The 19,600-nt window shown below is 47.2% G+C and overlaps 1 protein-coding gene across 3 annotated transcripts in view; it reads right to left on the bottom strand.

The window, feature by feature from the left end:
- The window catches only part of Dpf3 (double PHD fingers 3), a 249,742-nt gene that overhangs the window by 117,675 nt on the left and 112,467 nt on the right, over window positions 1–19,600 (bottom strand). For all 3 annotated transcript variants that reach the window (XR_003301941.2, XR_003301942.2, XM_026401641.2), the window contains exon 3: window positions 9,590–9,697. Coding sequence is in view for 1 of the 3 variants with exons in the window: in XM_026401641.2 (XP_026257426.1) it covers window positions 9,590–9,697 (108 nt within the window). In the remaining 2 variants the exon portion in view is untranslated. The remainder of the gene's footprint in view (window positions 1–9,589; window positions 9,698–19,600) is intronic.

Genomic DNA, 19,600 nt, shown 5'->3' with positions numbered 1-19,600 from the left:
TGTTCTCCTAGAACCAGCCTACAGCAAGCACAGGAGAAAAGACACCAGGCCAGGGGCCTGGCCTCACATGCCACAGGATAGCAGGTGTAGTAAAAGCACAGAGGAAGTCTTCCAGGTTCATCTGGGTGCCTGGGCAACGGGTGCTGGAGGGCTGAGTCCTGAGACCCAAGGGACATGTCATGCAAACCATGGTTGTGGGAAAGGCAGGCCCCACAGCCAGGTCTCAGGTCTTCCCTCCTTAGTGTATAAGATGCTAGACTAGGGGCTTTCAAAAGAGTCTTAAAGCAGAATCTGTTCCATTCTGGGCCAGATAGCACACACTTTTCCCACGGGGCAGCTGGCTGTCTGTAGCACACTCCATGCTGATACAAGGACTGGAGCAGCCTTTGCTGAGACTCCCGAGGCCTATCCTGCAGTGCGATGTGGAGGTGGCATCCTGGTGCCTTCTCACACAAGTCCCCCATCCTCCATCCCATATGGCCCTTAGAGTAATCCCCTGAAACAACCATGATCCACGTTTTACAGATGAAGAATCAAGTCTGGAGCCCTTAGGATATTGCCCCAAATCACAGGTGGAAGGGTCTGGACTTGACCCCAGGCCTTTGTGATCCCTGTTCGGCGCCTTTTCTCCTGTAGAGGGCAGCTGTTTGGCACAGGGAAGGCCTCTGCAGCCAAAGACAAGCAAGAGGGCCGAACTCAGGCCCCATGGGCCAGGCCGGGAACTGGATGGGAAGCCCCGCTCCTATTCGAGGCTTCTCCTCTCTGGCTCAAGTCTCCCTCATCTGCAAAACAGGAATGATGTGAGCTGAGTTGCACTCTCTAAGCTTGAGATCAAACACATTTCTTTCCTTCATCCCTTTAATAATAATCTTTACTGTCCATCTGCCATGTGCCAATCCTCATGCCAGGTGCTAGAAACGCTGATGAGAAGAAGCTCTGGAAGCCTGTACCCTCAGCTAGGAGGGACACAGGGGAAGGCCGAGGGCATAACTGAGTGAATCCTCAGGCTCACAACGCCTGCTCTAAACACAGCTATGCCAGGCCTGACCGCAGAATGCAGCTGCAGAAACTGCAGCAGCCCAAGCTCCCAGAGCCCTATAGGCCGCCAGCAGTGCCAAGGACACCGGGACTCAGCCACCCAGCCCTAGCTCCTTCCCTGAGACTCCAGGAGACCAAAGAAGAGGCCCCTGGAGCACAGGCCTTTGTGGCATGAAGCCTGACCGAAGGGGCCTGCGCACTCTCCCTGGCTCTCGGGCTCCAGGATGGATGGCTGCAGGCTCTGACACTGCAGGAAAGAGATAAATGACTGGTCATTTCCCCCTGATGCACTTGAAGGCATCCATTCTCCCAGCTGTACCAAGCTCAGGCAATCCACCCCCAGCCCCCGCACAGAGACAGATAAGCACTGACAGACGCGGGTGGGAGCCGGAGCGTCCTTCCTCCTCGGAAGGACACAGCCAGACTCCTCTGCAGGCCCGCAGAAGGTCACGCTGTCCACCGGCTCACACCTGGCTCGAGGCTCCGGGGGTCCCTGCCTTTGCCTCCCCCGTCGTGCCCACCCCCGCCCGGCTCATCCATCTGAGCAGCGCATGGCAGAGGGGGAGGGCTGGGGGGCACGAGAGCCCGCTGACAGCCTCATCAATCTCAGGCTACATGCTTGGCACATCGGCGTTCCTTAAGTTGTTCCTGGACGGGAGGGTGTCGGAGGAGCCGGGGGGACTGTCTTGGGGAGAAGAGAAATCGCACCGAACATCAGAGAGCAAATGGTGGAAGAAGCCTGGAGACTATTAAAATGTGGGCCATGTACAAAAGCAGTGGGGAACTAATTAAGATGCAGGATTTTCAAAAGCTGGGGAAGTTGGCCACGGCCTGCTCCCATCTGTAGAGTTCTGGCAGTTCCGCAGCAGGGCCAGCACCCTAGGCGGCCAGGCAGGCAGAACTCAGGCCCCTCTGCCTGGTCGGCCCCCTGGTCGGACACCCGCCCTCTCATCAGACACCCCTCAGAGGCTCCCTTATGGCTGACTTATGGTCCTCTCTGCCCTGGGACATCACAACCTATGGTCTCCTGCAGGGAACTGGATGGGAATGCCCTCCTGTCATTTTCCCCAACAAGGAATCAGGGGTTATCCTGGTCATTCATCCCCAGTCATTGAGGGACTGCCAAAATGGGGGGAAAAAAGCAAGATAAAGAACCAGAACCCTATTCCCAAGTGCCTTCTCTCCCATCCCTTGGACTTCATTAAGTAGGACCATGGCAGCAGGGACTGACAAGACCTTGGTACCCAGGGAGCAGGACTATCTGCCACCCAGCCCTTGCAGTCTGATAGCTTTGATATGATAGCACCAGGACTGGCGTCTATGTTGGGGCTTGGAGCAAACAGTGCCAGTTCTGACTGGCTCCCCTTAGGGTTCTTTCCTTGGCTTCACCATTGACACCCCTGGGAAATTAACTTCCTACTCTGCACACAGTTTCCAAACCTCTAAAACGAAGACAATATCTGACTGAGACCACAGGGACCAAAGGTCTGGGGTTGAAAGATGCTAAATTGATCTAAGCAGATTATCTGAGCATTTAATCCAAAGGGACATAAGCAAAAGTTTGTTCCCAGACTTTTTCTTTACTTCATTCCAAAAAAAAATTTAAAAAGCAAGCGTAAAAGCCGCCTTTTTTTTTTAAATCAGCTGGCTTTTGCCCAACATCTGCTTGTTTCAGGGCCTTCTAGTGGATATTTACTATCACCTTTCTCCCCTGCCAGCTTGGCTCCCCTTCTCAAGGTCAGAACTTGATTCTCGGGGAGGTGTCCCCAGGGTGGCCCCCTCACTGGCCCCAGGCCCCTGCTCCAGTCCTCACATTGTAGGGATTATGATATCTGCACTGTGAAACACCTTGCGTCGCCTCTGCGGCCAAGTGCAAGCTGCAGCGAACACTGAACTCAATTGTTAGTCAGCCGAGAGAAATAATGTTGTATGTGTTGTCCTTCAGACGCCCAGGCAAGTAGGAGGTTGTGAGATGTTTATTCAAGACTGATTGGAGGGGTGATGTTTGGCGTGAGAAACACATAGGTCCAGGGACACTGAGAATGCTTTCAGACTCCTAAGAGCGCTCCCCAGCTCCCAGCCCTTTCCCACCCCACGCGTACACTTTTTTCTTTCCAGTGGGTAGTAAAGAAACAGAGGAGGAATGGAGTATTCACAGTGAGGGAGAAGGGTTGGGGACAGCAGGACTGGGGAGTCCCTCCATCAGGGTATAATTTAGCCCAGGAACCAAAGACTTAATGCCAACCAAGATCCACCTCCGCTGTCTCCACCCTGGGTTGCTCTGTGCTCCAGGTGCTAAACCAGAAATGAGGGTTCTACAGCTCTGTCCAATGTCCCGCAAAACCCCTCCTCTCTTTGCCCTGACCTGGTTTCCTGACACAGCACTGCTGACACAGGGCCAGGGATAATTCTAACCCTTGCCACACCCTGGCCTTTGTTGGTGGAAGCTGTCCATCACTGCTGGACCAAGCGGGGACGAAAAGGAAGACAGGAAGGACAAGTTGCATGTTGGTGTGATACACTGCTGTGGCATCTCCTTCCTACCCACAGAAGACCTGATCTGCAGGACACTCTCACCTTGAGGCCACTTGGCTCCAGATGGTGTCACTCAGCTCCCCTCTGCCCTCTTCCCAGGGAGATGAGGACATCTCCGGATAGTACTGATGGTAGACAGAGAGGGCCTTCAAGAGTCCTAGAACGTGTCAAAAGGAAGCTCAGGGGAGCCCTTCCCAGGATTCTGGGAGGGAAGGGAGAAGAAAGGTGGGTGTCCTAAGGGGCTGGGTAGTGGAGAGTGCCAGGTGTGGGTGGGCAGGTGGGGGTTTTGTTTGGCTTTCTTCCAACATGAACTCAGTTGTCTAATTTCCATAAATTTTAAAGATTCATCCCAGGATAGACAAATTGATTATTGATTTTCTGCAAGTTTTATCCAAAGAGAACTATATATAATGTTGTACAATATGCTTTTTTCCCCCACTTAGCAATATATCTTAGACATCTTTTCACTTTTTTTTTCTATTCACTCTTTTAAAAGACAAAAGAGTAATTTATTTTATGATGTTCTACGTATTTAACTTGTTCCCCATGGATGAACCTTCTTGCAGTTTTCATTCTTTGTTGTTACTATAAACAATGCCACAATGTATAAATGTGTTAGTTTATATTTTAGATGTATGTATTTAAACTGTATCAAGCTATCTGTATTTAACTATAGATAAAGACAGGCACAGTGGCACACACCTGTAATCCCAGCAGCTGGGGAGGCTGAGGCAGGAGGATCGTGAGTTCAAAGCCAGCCTCAGCAAAAGCGAGGCACTGAGCAACTCAGTAAGATCCTATTTTAAAAAAAAAATACAAAACATGGCTGGGGATGTGGCTCAGTGGTCAAGTGCCCCTGAGTTCAATCCTGGGTACCTCCCCCAAATTATAGATCATATATACATGATAAATTTCCAGTAGAATTTCCAGGTCAAAGGGCATGTGCTTTTTCAACACTGATCGGTGCTATTCAGTGTCCCTCAAAAATTTCCTGCCCGTTTCATTGCCATGGTAAAAGGGAACACACCCCGACGCTTTCCTTCCCTGTGTCCCTCTATCCCCATGAGGAAGTTCCGCCTCAGCCTCCTGACTGACTGCCCCCACCTAGTAGAAACTCACAGCAATTTCTCCAGGGACTGTGCAGTGACTCTACCCTGAGTCACACTCAACAGTATCAACCAAAAAACAAAAAAAAAAAAAAAAGACTGAGCCTTCCTTGAGTCCAAATCAAATGGAATAAAAATAAGAGATAGTCATTTAAAAATACCATCCAAGTCAGCCCCGTGCTTAGAAGGACATAACCCCAAAAAGGGAGGAGGTTCCCTCAGGTGGAAGCTGCATTTTAGGGATAACAAAGGCAGAGCTGCTGAAAAATGTGCAGGTGGCACCCCCCCTCACGGGTGGACACAGCAGAGGGGCCCAGCACCAGCCTGCGTGCTCCACAACTCAGCAGAAGGGCCTCACTGACAAGTGTCTACCCAGAGGGGGCGCCACCTTCTGATTTGCACAAAGCTGCCATATGGACAAGCTGGGGCTATGGACGAAGTTGTTTTCCTGAAACTTTGGCTAGTGTGAAGAATCCTAAAGCAAACCTGTCGCCTCTGGGAAGGGAATGGTATGCTTCTCTGGTCACGCTGTTTCACATTCCCTAGATGGGCCCTGGCTGCTTCTAAGTACTGTGCCGTGCCTCCTTGTCACAGGGCCCAGGGCATCTTTGTTCACCCGCCATTGCAGGATGGTGTGGGGGTTCCATGCTGAGTGCTAGGCCCGGACCCAGAGGTGCAGATTCAGAACAGGATGGAGAAATGACAGGCATTCTGCTGTTGGGTTTTGTTTTTAGTAGGCTTAGTGGTCAGCCTGATTACCCAAAGAGAAGTTCTTCTGAGAAGGGGCCCTGTCCTATGAAAAGTTACTTATCCTAGCCGTGGGCTATTGGTGTACTGTTTATTGTGTACCTGGGTGTTGGTGAGGAGGATAAGCCAGCCTGAGGGCTCAGCTCTTCCCATCTGGGAATATGGCCAAGGGTCCATCTTCAGGGACTGGTGCTTGTCTCTTTTGGGGTAGAGCCACCTGCAACCTGAGACAGTCAGCTGAGTGAGCCTGGGGGGCACAGGCCAAGCGAGCATTTCAAATGATCACAGATACAGCCACTGTGTGCTGGAGGGGACCTGGCGGTAGAAAACCACCAGCCCTGGGCTTCCCGCTTTTCTCTGCCCTTGCATGTCACGGCAGGCCCAAGGTTGGGGCAAGTCCACAGCCGACTCTGAAGGCAGCTGCTCTCGGTTCAGCCACAGGCAAGGTGCAAACCCTGGGAGGCGAGATGCCTTAAGTAAACCTCTGTGGACGGAAGGACCAAATGCTCAGAAAATAGCTTCTTGCCTCCCAAGCAGTGGAGTGCTCATTGTCAGATGCATGAGCCACATGGTAAACTCTCCCTGGCTCTGTCCACAGCCCGATTTCTCTCACCTATCAAATGGGTTTATAACACTGTATCCCTTCCTGTCCTCTTTGGTCCCCATAGCCATAGTAGAGTCAACTAAATGATATGGATGGAAAGGCTTTATAAGGGCTTTGTAAACTGGTGTGCTGTTGAGAGACTGCTTCTGAGGACGAGGATGATTTATTCAGTGTCCTATCCCCTGGGGAATGGGGATTGGTGGGGCAGACATAAACCCACGGAAGGGGACAGACACAAAGCTGTGGAAAGGGACCACCTTTCTGTTGAGTACGGTCGAGTTGAGTCTGAGGCTGCTAGTGGCCTCTTTTCCTGCCCCAGGAGGAGGACAGGGCCTGAAGCCAGCTGAACCCTGGGGTTGACTGTTACTGGACCTTCTTTTGCTTAGGCTTAGATGGAGTTGAGCTTCCAGCATTTATGACTGAAGGAATTCCAACGATCTCTTGCTGCATTTTAATAATTAATTAATATGTTAATTTTATAATCCTAAAACAGTTATTAAGGGAAAAGTCCTTGTTAAAGTTTTTTTTTTTAATTATTTTTTTTTAAGTTAGTATCCCTATCAGCAGCATGAAGAAGCAGAAAACCATTTAAAGAGAACTTCAAACAACCTGGATTCTCTGCTGGATCCACAGGACTTTGCATGACTTTGAACAAGTTTCTTAATCTATCTGGACCTCAATAAAATAAGAACTTGGAGTTAATAGTATCTAAGGTACACCACAGTGTTAAATTCTTTGATTGTATGAAAGAAGACCCAATTTATCTGATAGAAAGATAAAGTGTAAATATTGAGAATCAAGACTAATAATTTTAAATTAGTTAAAATTATTATTATGTATTTTTAATAAAATTATTTAAATTAGCAAATTACAGAGGTATTTTCATATACATTCAAAACATTCATTGAATCGTTAAATTGGTAAAGTTAGAAACACAATTGGGAATAGCCTGTTTAAATAAATTGTGGTATATTCATCAATAGAATATTATGTAATCATTAAAAAATGAAACTTTTTTGTACGTTGGGATATATCGAGCACTTATTTAAGTGGAAATGGCAAAATCCAAGGTGGTTATGCTCTGTAAAAGGAAGAGAAAGTCTCATCAATGCAGTTCCTGGGCATAGATAGACCCTCTCTTCAAGGAAATTCTGGTGCCACTGATTGTCTCTGGAGAGACTTGCTCTTGATTTCCACCATATAACATACCCTTTTATCTTTTTTTTTTTTTTTCCTTTGGTGGTACTAGGGATTGAACCTAGGGGCGCTTAACCATTGAAACACATCCCCAGCCCTTTTTTATATTTTATTTAGAGACAGGTCTCACTGAGTTGCTTAGGGCCTTGCTAAGTTGCTGAGGCTGGATTTGAACTTATGATCCTCCTATCTCAGTCTCCCCAGCCACTGGGATTACAGGCGTGTGCCACCAAGCCTGGCCTCCTTTTACCTTTTGAATGTCAAAACATGTGACTGTATTACCCACTCAAAATCAAACAAAAAATTTCTAATTGAAGAGAATTGCATATGACTTGTTTGACCCATGGTGAGCCTGAAAGACTACCTAGGAAAACCAGGTCCTGCTGGGCCTGTTCCACAGATAGAGAAATATACCAGAAGGTTTACTCACTCAAACAAAGAGACACATCCAACGAGGGGCAGATACCTAAATAATACTTCATAGTTGTCTCAGCCAAACCATCTATGAAAGGGGTAGAATTAAATTGGTCCAGGTAAGGATTAAACCAGGGGTTTCTTTACCATTCTTCCATGACACTGCACAAGATCAGGACCAGTGGAGCTATGGCAAGGAAAGAGTGAGCCCTTGCCTCCAAAAGGAACTGTTTATATCAACAATTATTTATGCCTAGTAAAGCAACATGGACTCATACAGCACTGGCTTATGGTCCATCTACCTATAAGTCTTTGACACAGTTTCTCAGACATCGGCGTCCATTCAGGAGATGCAAATTCTGCTCCGTAGATCTGAGAGGCCCAAGATTCTGTATCTGTGACAAGCTCCCAGGTTGCTGTTGCTACTGCTGCTGCTACTGATGATGATGATCAGGACCACACATTGACCGTAGAACCATGCTGACCAATATGGCACCCTAGCCCATGCGCCACTGAGCACTTAAAGTGTGGCTAGTTCAAAATGAGATGTGGAGAAGTGGCAAATGCACACTAGAATTCAAACACAGTATCAAAAAAGAATGTAAAAGGGACTGGGTTTGTAGCTCAGTGGTTGAGCGCTTGCCTTGCATGTGTAAAGCACTGGGTTCGATCCTTAGCACCACATAAAAATAAATAATAAATAAATAAATAAATAAATAAATAAATAAATAAATGGAATGAAATAAATAAACTAAAAAATATTTTTAAAAAAAGGATGTAAAAGATCTCATTCATCATCTTTACATTGATGACATGGTGAAATTATCAAATTTTTTTGACATGTTGGGTTAAATGTTATATATTATTGAAATCCATTTCCCCTGTTTCTTTTTCCTTTTTCTTCATGTGGCTACTAGAAAAAGCAAAATGACAACATTATATCTCTGTGGGGTTATCTCTCTAGGAAACTTGAGTCTCCTACCCTGCATCAAGGGAGGGAGACACCTGGGACAGCTTCAGCCATCACCCTGTCGTATTTTCAAATGTCTGGAAATGGTGTCAGGAAGATTCGATTTGGACAGAGCACAATGAATCTCAACCACCCACCCCTCACAAATAAACCTGCTCCACAAGTGAAATCAGGGTTAAAGCAAAGAATCACAGCTGCCTTACCCACAGAACCAGGAGTGGAAACACACACACACCAAAAAAAAAATAGGCGGGGACCTTACAGTACAAATGCAGTGTAAGGGGTCAGTGTGGAAAGGAAAGAGTGTGGTAGCTGCCAGGTGGCTGGCAATGATTTGGTGACAGCAGAAGCCATCTTGTCAACTCTGTACCACTGAACAGTGCTGTTCCCACCACCCTGAGTCACATCCCCGGCAATCACTTGCCCTTGCTGCATGACCCAGACAGACATGGCTCTGGGGATGGCAGACGGTCTGCAGCGTCACAGGAGGTGCATCAAGATATTCCCAACTGAGTCCTCCTGCAGGCCCAAAGCAATCTCCCATAGTGTTGATGCATGTTCTATTTTTAATGACCTGTCCCCTTCCAAGTAAGACGCCCAGGATGTTGCGTGGGTATGAGGGGACAGGATCCACGGGGCATCTCAGAAACAAGCAACTGAAATGAGGTGTCTCTACTTGAGGCCACAAGGATGGTCACCCTGGATGGGACCCCTGTGTCCATTTGCTTTATTCCTTCATTCAGCAAGAGGAAGACAAAGAAGAGGGCACAAGGCCCCAGAAGCTCAGGAGGACACTGACATGTTTAGACCCAGAGCGGGCACAGAGACAGCTCTGAGCACCACATGGGCACCTTTGCTCTCCCAGGAAACAGCTCTGTGGACCAAGGAGCCAACCAGCCTTGCCTAGGGCCCAGCCCAGATCCCCTCCACCATCCCCTCTTCCCAGATGGGCCCACCTGAGCTCCAGAGGGCACTCACCAGGTTTTATTTCCAGCAGCCGCAGCTTCGGGTCCTCAGGCGGGTGCAATCGTCTCTTTTTGCGCCAGCAGCGGGCAGGGTATGTGTACAGCTGGCCTGGAGCAAGGCCTGTGGACAGAGACGATGTCAAGATTAAAGGCTTCAGGCTGTCGGGGGGGGGGGCTTGGAAATTACCCTGACTAACCCTGTCATTTACAGTGAGAGGAAATTCAAGCCCAGAAAGGTGAAGTGATTTGTCAAGGTCACACAGCAGGTTGAAGCCAGAGCCAAGGCTGAATCAAGGTCATAGGAGATCCCAGACCTTTGCTCCATCGGCTCCACCATGCTGTTCAGGAAGCCTAGGCCAGAAAGAGCTATCACCTCTACCAAAACCAGTTCTGCTTGCTGACCCAAGGAGAACATCAGAGGAACCTTTCCAGAGCCAGTTTCAACAAGTGCTGACAAGGCCATAGCTCTGCAGCAACTGCCGCTCTGTCCAGGTCCCCATGAAGCAAGTGGAGCGGCAAGAGTCAGTGGGCCTCCCTTGGGAACAGCCTGGATTGAGGAGCATTTCAAAGAAACAGGATCAAAAGATCCAGAGCTACTTACTGGCTTCTCCTACCCACTGTAAGGTAATGGAAGCTCACAGAAGCCAAGGGAGCCCTGGGCAACCTCCACAGGAATATACCCTGCTCTGGAGACCAGGCTCCATGGCCTGCACAACCAGCATTCCTAGACACCCCTGCCCACCTGCCTGGGCCTAAAGAAAGAAACAGGCAGGAGTCCATGGGGTGGACTCATGTACCATACTGTCTCCCAGTGGAAGTCTCCATTTATATTGATCCCTGACACCCCCCAGAATCATCGTCATGCCGAGCACCCTATCAGGAGCCTTCCTCTTGTCAGATAACACTCCTGTGGCTCCTGGGCGCAAAATGTGGCAACCAGAAGACTCAGGGGGCACGAATGTTCCGTATTAGACCAATGGAATCTATTCCTGGAGAAAGGGTTGGGAGAGGGGGAGGCGAGAAGAGGAAGGTGCTTAAGACTGGTGATTCAGACTGCTTTTTGCAATCTAAAAAGATCACCTGGTGTCCTCCAAACAAACCAGCAAGCCAGGCTGCCTACTCCCACAAAAATCCCAGTAAGGACAGGACTTCTCTGACTTGCTCTTGTTAGAATCGCCAGACAACCAAACTGTGCCTGACACACAGAAAAAAATCCAAGTTAAGTATTTATTGAATGAATGAATGAACATGTTCCAGCTTCACCCTGAAGTCACAACTCTGTCTTCTAGAGATAAATGTGGCAATGGCAGCAGGCAACCCCACAGGAGACTGTCTCTGCCTACCATGAGGACCACAGGGCTCAGAAAACATCGGGACCCCATTCCCATCTGCCATCTTCATTTTAGGGCCCTTGAAAGTTAAGAGGGGGAACTGCCTTCATTTTTTGCCTTCAAAGAGAAAAATCTATGAAAGTTGCATTGCCAAATATCCATCCATTCTTTTCTTCATTTTGACCAGTCATCTTTACCCACTCATTAGATTGGGTCCAAAGCAGAGGCAACTACCTCAGTATTAAAGGAACCAAAATGCTCCACGCCTTTATGTGCAAAGGATCATTTTAATTACACAGTAGTTCCCACAGGTGGCAAGACTGTGAGCCAGTTGGAGGTTTTTATCCCTCCCCATTTGATTCTCTGAAGGGGGGCTCCTGTTTCAGGGGCCTCTCCACAGAGGAAGGATCCTGCAGCTCGGAGCTCCCTGAACACAAACTCATGAGCACCAGACGCAAGTCAATTGTACAGAAAACGAAACAGATCAAAGTAAGAAAGCTCTCCCTACCATTGGGGGCGTCCCACTGTGACCTCTCTTTGAGGCAAAGCATGATCGAACACTGAGAAATAGCTCAATGTTTCCTGACTCACCTGAGGACCATGTCACTTCTGATCCTATCAGGCCTGAATGGATGCATTGATTCTGGGTCCCTTCCAGATGTTCAGGCCATCACTAAGGTGGTGACCCACAGGATCTCCAGGAAGACCAAGTACTGACTGTTCCACATCCCAGAATTGGTCATACCAATTCCCCTTTCATTTCAGATTAGTGATTCATAACCCAGGTTGAAACCAAACTCATCTGGAGAACCTCTCAAAATGCTAATGCCCCAAATTCAAGTCAGACCTATCTAATCGGAATGTAGGTAGGCAAGGAAATTAGGAAATGATTTTTTAAAGAACTTTTTAGACTGCTCCGATGTCTGACAGAACCTCTGGATGTCTAGGCAATATCTATCTAGTTAGCTGCCTGCATGTTTTCTCTGTTGTGCCAAGACTGGTTTAATCCCTTTCCTGTAGGCTCTCAAGGATTCTTATATTTCCCCCAGGTATTTAATTAATTGCCAGCTTACCTGACAGTCTCCCCTACTGGCTTTATAAGACCCAGGATGGCAGGAATCATACCCGTTTCTAGTATCTCCGACACTTAGCACACAGTACTTAGCAGGTATATCCAGGAGTAGTTACCAAGTGTATTCAACTGGAACTGAACCACACTCAGAAATACAAGAAGAGAATGACCGTTGTTGCTGCTGTTCCTGGTTCCAGAGACACATTCACCAAGATAAACCATGTAAAAGGCACTCCAGAAGATGGACTCGGAACTCAACCCAGAGCCCACCATATCCACCCCACTATGGTGGTCTCTGTGCCTCGGGTACCCTTCTTGCCATTTCCACCCTGACCAAAAGCAGGTGAGTAAGAAGAGACGGGTTCAGGCCAGGTCTGCCCAAGGTCAAAATGGCAAGAGTTCAAAAATGCCAACACGTGTCCGGGGCCTACAGCCTTCCTGAGACTGTAGTCGCTACACTGGTAGATCAACAGCACAGGGACAGCCTAGGGCCACTCTGCCTGTAGCCGTAGGCCCCCTCTCCTGGACAGCCAATTTTAGTAAGGAGTTTGAATGCCGACAAGAGGGACTGGTTTTGCTTCATTCTTTCTCTGGTAGATTGGAGAAGCCCCATGATGCAGAGGAAGGGCCCATGCCTTCCGGAAGATGTCCCAACACCTGTCTGAGCCTGCTCCTCACCAAAAGATAAAAGCATCGATAACACCTACCTTAGGGGACTGTCATGGGGAGTCACAGGTACTCAAGAGGAAGCTCTCTGCACCCAAGTCAACTTGGCAAATGTCAGCTGTTGGTTATTATAAATTAGCTGACTCAGATGAGTCCTGGACCCGAGGCCAAAGGTATGACAAGGCACCCACCTTACCAGTCCAGGTCCCTCTTTGTCCCTCCAGCCATGAGGGTGGAAATAGGCTTCTCTTTGATGTCCGTTTGGAATCCACCTTGTCTCCACAAGCAAATGGCCGCAGGAGCTCCCTCGGGGCTCCTCCCCCACTTCCTTGCCCTCCTGACTACGCTGACAGGCACCAGGGTCCCGTTCTAGGGCCAACACATTCAGCTCTGGAGCTCCACGTATGGAGGGAAGAGCAGAGCCTCATGAGACTTATGTTGTTTATCTCATTAGAACAGGAGGCACATAACTCAAAAGCCCGTGTGTGTGGAAGATGGAGGAGGGAGGAGGAGGAGGAGGATGGAGTCACAGCTGCTGTCAGGGAAATTAACCTTGAGGAGTGAGCCTGAGGCTAAGGGTGGATATGGAGGAGGGGAAGCAGGAGGCAGGAGACAAGAGGGGGGACCAGTCCTCCCTGGTAACCAAGGCCACAGCTACCCTTCCTTCACACACCCCACTGAGCAAACTGCTTTTCCGTTGCCTTCAGCCGCAACTCCACTGTCTGTGCAAAAGCACAGGACGACAGGGACAGAGAGGGAGAGAGAGGGACAGAAATGTGCACCCCCGCTGGGAGAACTAGTTCCACAGAAAATTTTGGTTTGAAAATTTGGGCTTGATTCCTAAATGGTCAGCAGACTCCAGACAAATATCTTGTGATACACGTTGGTCAAGTTCAGCAGGTGGGTCCTGAGTTCTGAGCATCTGTGACAGGCAAAGCCTGAGCCATGAAAGATTCAGAAGATGAAATGGCACAGGAAAGAGAAGGAAGAATGATCTATGGAAGAAGAACAGCAAGTTCCTCTACCCCCAACCAGAGTTGGACTGTGGAAGTTCAAGTCCACTCGAGGGAAGGGCTCTCCCTGTAGCATCCCAGAGAGGTGAGTCCACAGCCCCGTCACAGAACCTTCCCCACAATGGACAACTCAGTACTCACAGGTCACCCTGTGCCCCTGTTGGCCAACACTGATGATAGAGATCCGCTCGGCCCTCATTATGAATCAAAACCTACCTTCCCGAACGTAGGCCAATTTGTCCACCCTGTGTCCCAAGAGTACACAGGAATCCTCAGCACCCCAACTCTCCATCCCATATATACACTCTGGAATTTGAAGAGGAGCCTAACAAGAAGCTTCAGAACTAGAAAGGAACGGGAATGGGGCAGAGAGGTAGTGACTCCACCTGCTTAGAGCCAGGTGACAAATTAAGAATCCAAATTAAGAATCCAAATGCTGCTACCCTTCATCATCTGTCCCCAGATCCAGCCCATCTCATACAGGAATAGGGTGGCACAGGAAACTCCTCTCCAGGCCATCAGAGTCATTTTAAGACCTCCTCCGTGACTCACTCCCACCGTGTGTCACCACCATGGGTCATTAACAGCCTCCATGTTTATAAACAGATAACAACCCAAGCTGGGGATTCTTCACCAAGACGGGGCATGAGAACTGCATATGTAGTTACCGAACTTCAAACCATTGAACCAGAATATCAGAGACGCCAGTTGTCGTGGAGAAAACGCCCACACAGGGAACTTTGTACCAGATCAGATCTTACTTATATTTATATTCTCGGGGCTTGCCCAGCACATAATAGGTGCTGTCGGTGACTGTGACTGAAAACACCAATTTGAACCAACTCTACAGAGCTGAAGGGATGAGTCACAGGTAGGGCTTGAAGAGTGGGCAAGATTATCTCACGAGCATTCACACTAGGGGCATTTCCACGGAGCTCTGTCCTCTCCCCTTCTCTTGGCTTACCTAAGAGTTGCCCTGACTTCAAGGGCCATCTCTTCAGAGAAGCCTTCCAGAACCATCCCCAGAATGACCGAAATCTAGACCCATGACAGCACAGTCCAGGACTCAGCTGCCTCTCCGTCTGGCTCTCCACCCATCAGCCCTTCCTGCCTGTCCGCCCTCCACTCCCCCTGAGTAGCTGTCTTGCTCTACAATTCAATTCCAGTGTCTCTTGTGTCAAAATGGCCCTGGCAAGATGGACCTCTGCCTCTTCTGGTCCAGGGGTTCTCAAGCCCTCCATGGTCCCATCACACCCAAAGCCAACACAGCAACAATGGCTAACATTTACTGAGCTCTTACTCTGTGCAAGGTTAGCACCTCACATTCGTTCTTATCTCATCCTGGTGGAATCCCACGAGACCTTTAAAGGCTGAGAACAGGGGAGCTAATGGTGACCAAGTCACACAGCTCCTAAGAGGGGTCTAGTCCACAGCCCATGCACAGAACCTATCCACTCCCCAACCTAAGTCCTCCCTGAGCCATCCCTTTGTTTGCCTAAAAATGACAGGATTGAAACTCAGAATCCTGCCCTTGTGGGAAAACAGTTCCCCACACCAAAGCCACCAGGAAAAGTCTCCAACCTACACCCCCACCCCCACCAAACTACTTCTCACGGAACTCATTTTTCCTCTCACAACACATCACATCACATCACCCAATTCACCAACTATAATTACTCCAAGAAAAATGCACCTTGGTAATACAGAAGCACTGTAATAAGGCATATAATGTGTATGGAAAAGCAGGAAAACCACCAGGACACACTTTCTAAATTCATCAGAAGAATTTTTTAAAGGATAATAGGATTACAATATGAACTTAAAAGTTACTGGGTCTGACCCCTACCCAATACAAGAATCACCTCTATAATATCCCTGGCAAGTGCCCCCCACCTGGTTTTTCTGATTCAATAATCCTGGTTCTCACTTTGACATGAAGCAGCCTACTATGATGTTGAAAGATTCTGATGTTAGAAATATGCCTACCAGTCTCATCTGCTGCTGGTGGGAATGCAAAGGGCACGGTACCATGAGGAAGAATTTGGCATACCTAGCAATACTACATAAGTATTTCCCTCTTTGATCTAGCAATTCCACTTCTGGGAATCTCTATCACAGATTCACATGCAAAAATATGAAAGTATGAATTCACTGTAGCCTATTTTATACTCTAAAAAGAGTGGAAACAATCCACATATCCATCTATAGGAGACTGATTAAATAAGCAACAGGGTATACACACAATGGACTACTAAGGAGCTGTTGAGAGAGAAGGGAGGGAGGGAGGGATTAAGGAAGGCAGGCAAGCCCATGGGAGGGAGGGAGAGGGAGGGAGAGGGAGGGAGGCAGGCGGCGCTCAGGTGGGCACCTACTTTCTTTGGATCATGGGCTGCTATGATTTGGATATGCTTCAGTGTCTTCTCTAAAGTTTCATGTGCTAGAAGCTTGGTCCTCAGTGAGGTGAGGTTGAGAAGTGGTAGAACCTTTAAGAGCCAGGGTCAAGTGGAAGGTGGTTATGTCACTGGGGTCACCCTCAGAAAGATATGACATAGTTTTCATGGGACCCCAGTTAGTTCCTACAGGAACAGGTTCTTATAAAAAGCACTTCTAAATCTCACTTTCTGACTTGCCATGTCATCTCTTCCTCTCCCACCCTCTCCCACAATGATGTCCTCAGCTATATTGTGATGAAGCCAGACGTCCTTACCAGAGCTGAGTAGATGCTGACACCATTTTCTTGAATCTCCAGAACTGTCAGCTAAATAGACCTCTTTTGCTTATAAATATCCAGCCTTGGGTATTTTATTATAGCAACAAAAAACAAACTAATGCATAGAAAGCTTCTGCATCTATTGCATCACATTGACCTCTGCTTCCATCACTACACATCCTGTCTGATCCTGACCTCCCACTCCCACCTCCCTCTTATGAGGACCCTTGTGATTACATTGGGGCACCTAGATAATCCAGTATAACCTCACCATCTTGAGATTGTTAATTGACTCATATCTGCAAGGTTCCTTTTTATATGATGTAACATATGGATTAGAATGCAAATGTCAGGAAGGGAGAAGATGATTTTGTTTATGATGATGAAGCCAAGCCCTTGTCCAGAGAAGCGAAGCAGTGGCCTGGGCGGGTTGGAGCACTAGTGGCAAGCACAGACCGCAGCTGTGAAGCCTGCCATTCCAGTGGGGGCCTATTGCAGGGCAAGCCAGGGCCAAGGATGGTGAGCCCTGCAAACCCGAACCTCTGAGCATCCTCCATCCTAAGACCTGAAGACCTCTGCCTCCCAGTGACCCACACATGGCAGGAAAACTAAAGTGGCACAGACTGAATAGGATCACAGAGCTAACCAATAGTGTTGGTGCTTTGCCAAACCCTGAGCATAAATGTAGACCAATATCATTGACCCAAGTGCTTTATAAATCCCTAGACTAGCACATTCACTTGGCAACTCCTATTGGGGACCTCTCTCGCTCTTGCAAAAGTTCTGTTTCTGCTCTTCACATAAGAATAAAACACAACTTTTCACTCTTGCCTTCCATTGTCCTATGAATTTCATTCTTTGGATTTGCAAGAACATGGAAAGAAGTCGATAGTAAGCTGCTGGAGTCTATTGCAATACTGCAGGGCACAGCTCGCAGTAAGAGCTGCAACACTGAGAGCTACAACATGCCACTCAGTGATAGTGGAGAAGAATCAGGCTTTGCAGGCTCAGCCCTCAGAGCTGAGGCCAGTACCCTGCTCTGATTAGCTGCTAAACTCGGCTTTCCCCATTTTGTGAGATGCAGAAGCTTGCAGTTCACACAGACTCCACCCACCAACAGAAGTAGAGAATGGAGTTTCATCTCAACTCCAGTTTCAATGATACCATTGCACAGTTGTTAATACTGTTCATGAAGTAAAATAATATCACGTAAAGGTTAACTGCGAGTAGTTAGAGGTGTATCCTATAAGCACTAAGCAATCACTTGAATAATGAAACGAGAGTTTCATTGAGATAAAATGGAATAATAAATTCAACTGGCTAGAAAGAAGAAACACATGAAAAGGAGAACAAATAGAATAAACAGAAAACAAAAAATTATAGATTTAAACCTAATTATAATAGTAATTACATTAAATGTAAATGGTCTAAATAACCAATTTAAAATAGACTGTCACAACAAAATGAAACTGAATCCCCTCCTCTCGCCATGCACAAAAGTTAACTCAAAGTGGATCAAGGAGCTAGATATCAAATCAGAGACTCTGCATCTGATAGAAGAAAAAGTTGGCTCCGATCTACATATTGTGGGGTCGGGCTCCAAATTCCTTAATAGGACACCCATAGCACAAGAGTTAATAACAAGAATCAACAAATAGGGCTTTCTTAAACTGAAAAGTTTTTTCTCAGCAAGAGAAACAATAAGAGAGGTAAATAGGGAGCCTACATCATGGGAACAAATTTTTACTCCTCACACTTCAGATAGAGCCCTAATATCCAGAGTATACAAAGAACTCAAAAAATTAGACAATAAGAAAACAAATAACCCAATCAACAAATGGGCCAAGGACATGAACAAACACTTCACAGAGGAGGACATACAATCAATCAACAAGTACATGAAAAAATACTCACCATCTCTAGCAGTCAAGGAAATGCAAATCAAAACCACCCTAAGATACCATCTCACCCCAGTAAGATTGGCAGCCATTAGGAAGTCAAACAACAATGAGTGCTGGTGAGGATGTGGGGAAAAGGGTACTCTTGTACATTGCTGGTGGGACTGCAAACAGGTGCGGCCAATTTGGAAAGCAGTATGGAGATTCCTGGGAAAGCTGGGAATGGAACCACCATTTGACCCAACTATTGCCCTTCTCGGACTATTCCCTGAAGACCTTAAAAGAGCGCACTACAGGGATAGTGCCACATCGATGTTCATAGCAGCTAGACTGTGGAATCAACCCAGATGCCCTTCAATAGATGAATGGATTAAAAAAATATGGCATTTATACACCATGGAGTATTACGCAGCACTAAAAAATGACAAAATCATGGAATTTGCAGGGAAATGATTGGCACTAGAGCAGATTATGCTTAGTGAAGCTAGCCAATCCCTAAAAAACAAATACCAAATGTCTTCTTTGATATAATGAGAGCAACTAAGAACAGAGCAGGGAGGAAGAGCAGGAAGAAAAGATTAACATTAAACAGAGACATGAGGTGGGAGGGAAAGGGAGAAAAAAGGGAAATTGCATGGAAATGGAGGGAGACCCTCATTGTTAGACAAAATTACATATAAGAGGTTGTGAGGGGAATGGGATAATAAACAAGGAGGGAAATGAATTACAGTAGATGGGATAGAGAGAGAAGAGGGGAGGGAGGGGAGGAGAGGGGGATAGTAGAGGATAGGAAAGGTAGCAGAATACAACAGTCACTAATATGGCATTATGTAAAAATGTGGATGTGTAACCGATGTGATTCTGCAATCTGTATTTGGGGTAAAAATGGGAGTTCATAACCCACTTGATTCTAATGTATGAAATATGATATGTCAAGAGCTTTGTAATGTTGTGAACAACCAATAAAAAAATAAAAATAATAAAATAAAATAAAAAAATAAAATAGACTGTCAGATTACATTTAAAAAGCAAGACACAGCGGGGCATGGTGGCATACACTGGTAATCCTAACAACCCAGGAAGCTGAGGCAAGAGGTTCACAAGTTCAAAGCCAGCCTCGGCAACTTAGCAAGGCCTCTAAGCAACTTAGCAAGACCTTGTCTCAAAATAAAAATAAAAAGGGTCGGGGATGTAGCTCAGTGATTAAGTGCCCCTGGGTTTAATCCCTGGTTACCCACCCACTCCCCAAAAAAAGGAAGGAAAGAAAGAAAGAAAGAAAAATGGCAAGGCAGAATTATAGCCTGCAAAAAAACAAAAAAAAAATGCATCCTATT

The sequence above is a fragment of the Urocitellus parryii genome, chromosome 6 (assembly GCF_045843805.1).
Source record: "Urocitellus parryii isolate mUroPar1 chromosome 6, mUroPar1.hap1, whole genome shotgun sequence".
NCBI classification, from domain to species: domain Eukaryota; kingdom Metazoa; phylum Chordata; class Mammalia; order Rodentia; family Sciuridae; genus Urocitellus; species Urocitellus parryii.
This window is presented reverse-complemented; position numbering and strand designations above follow the sequence as displayed.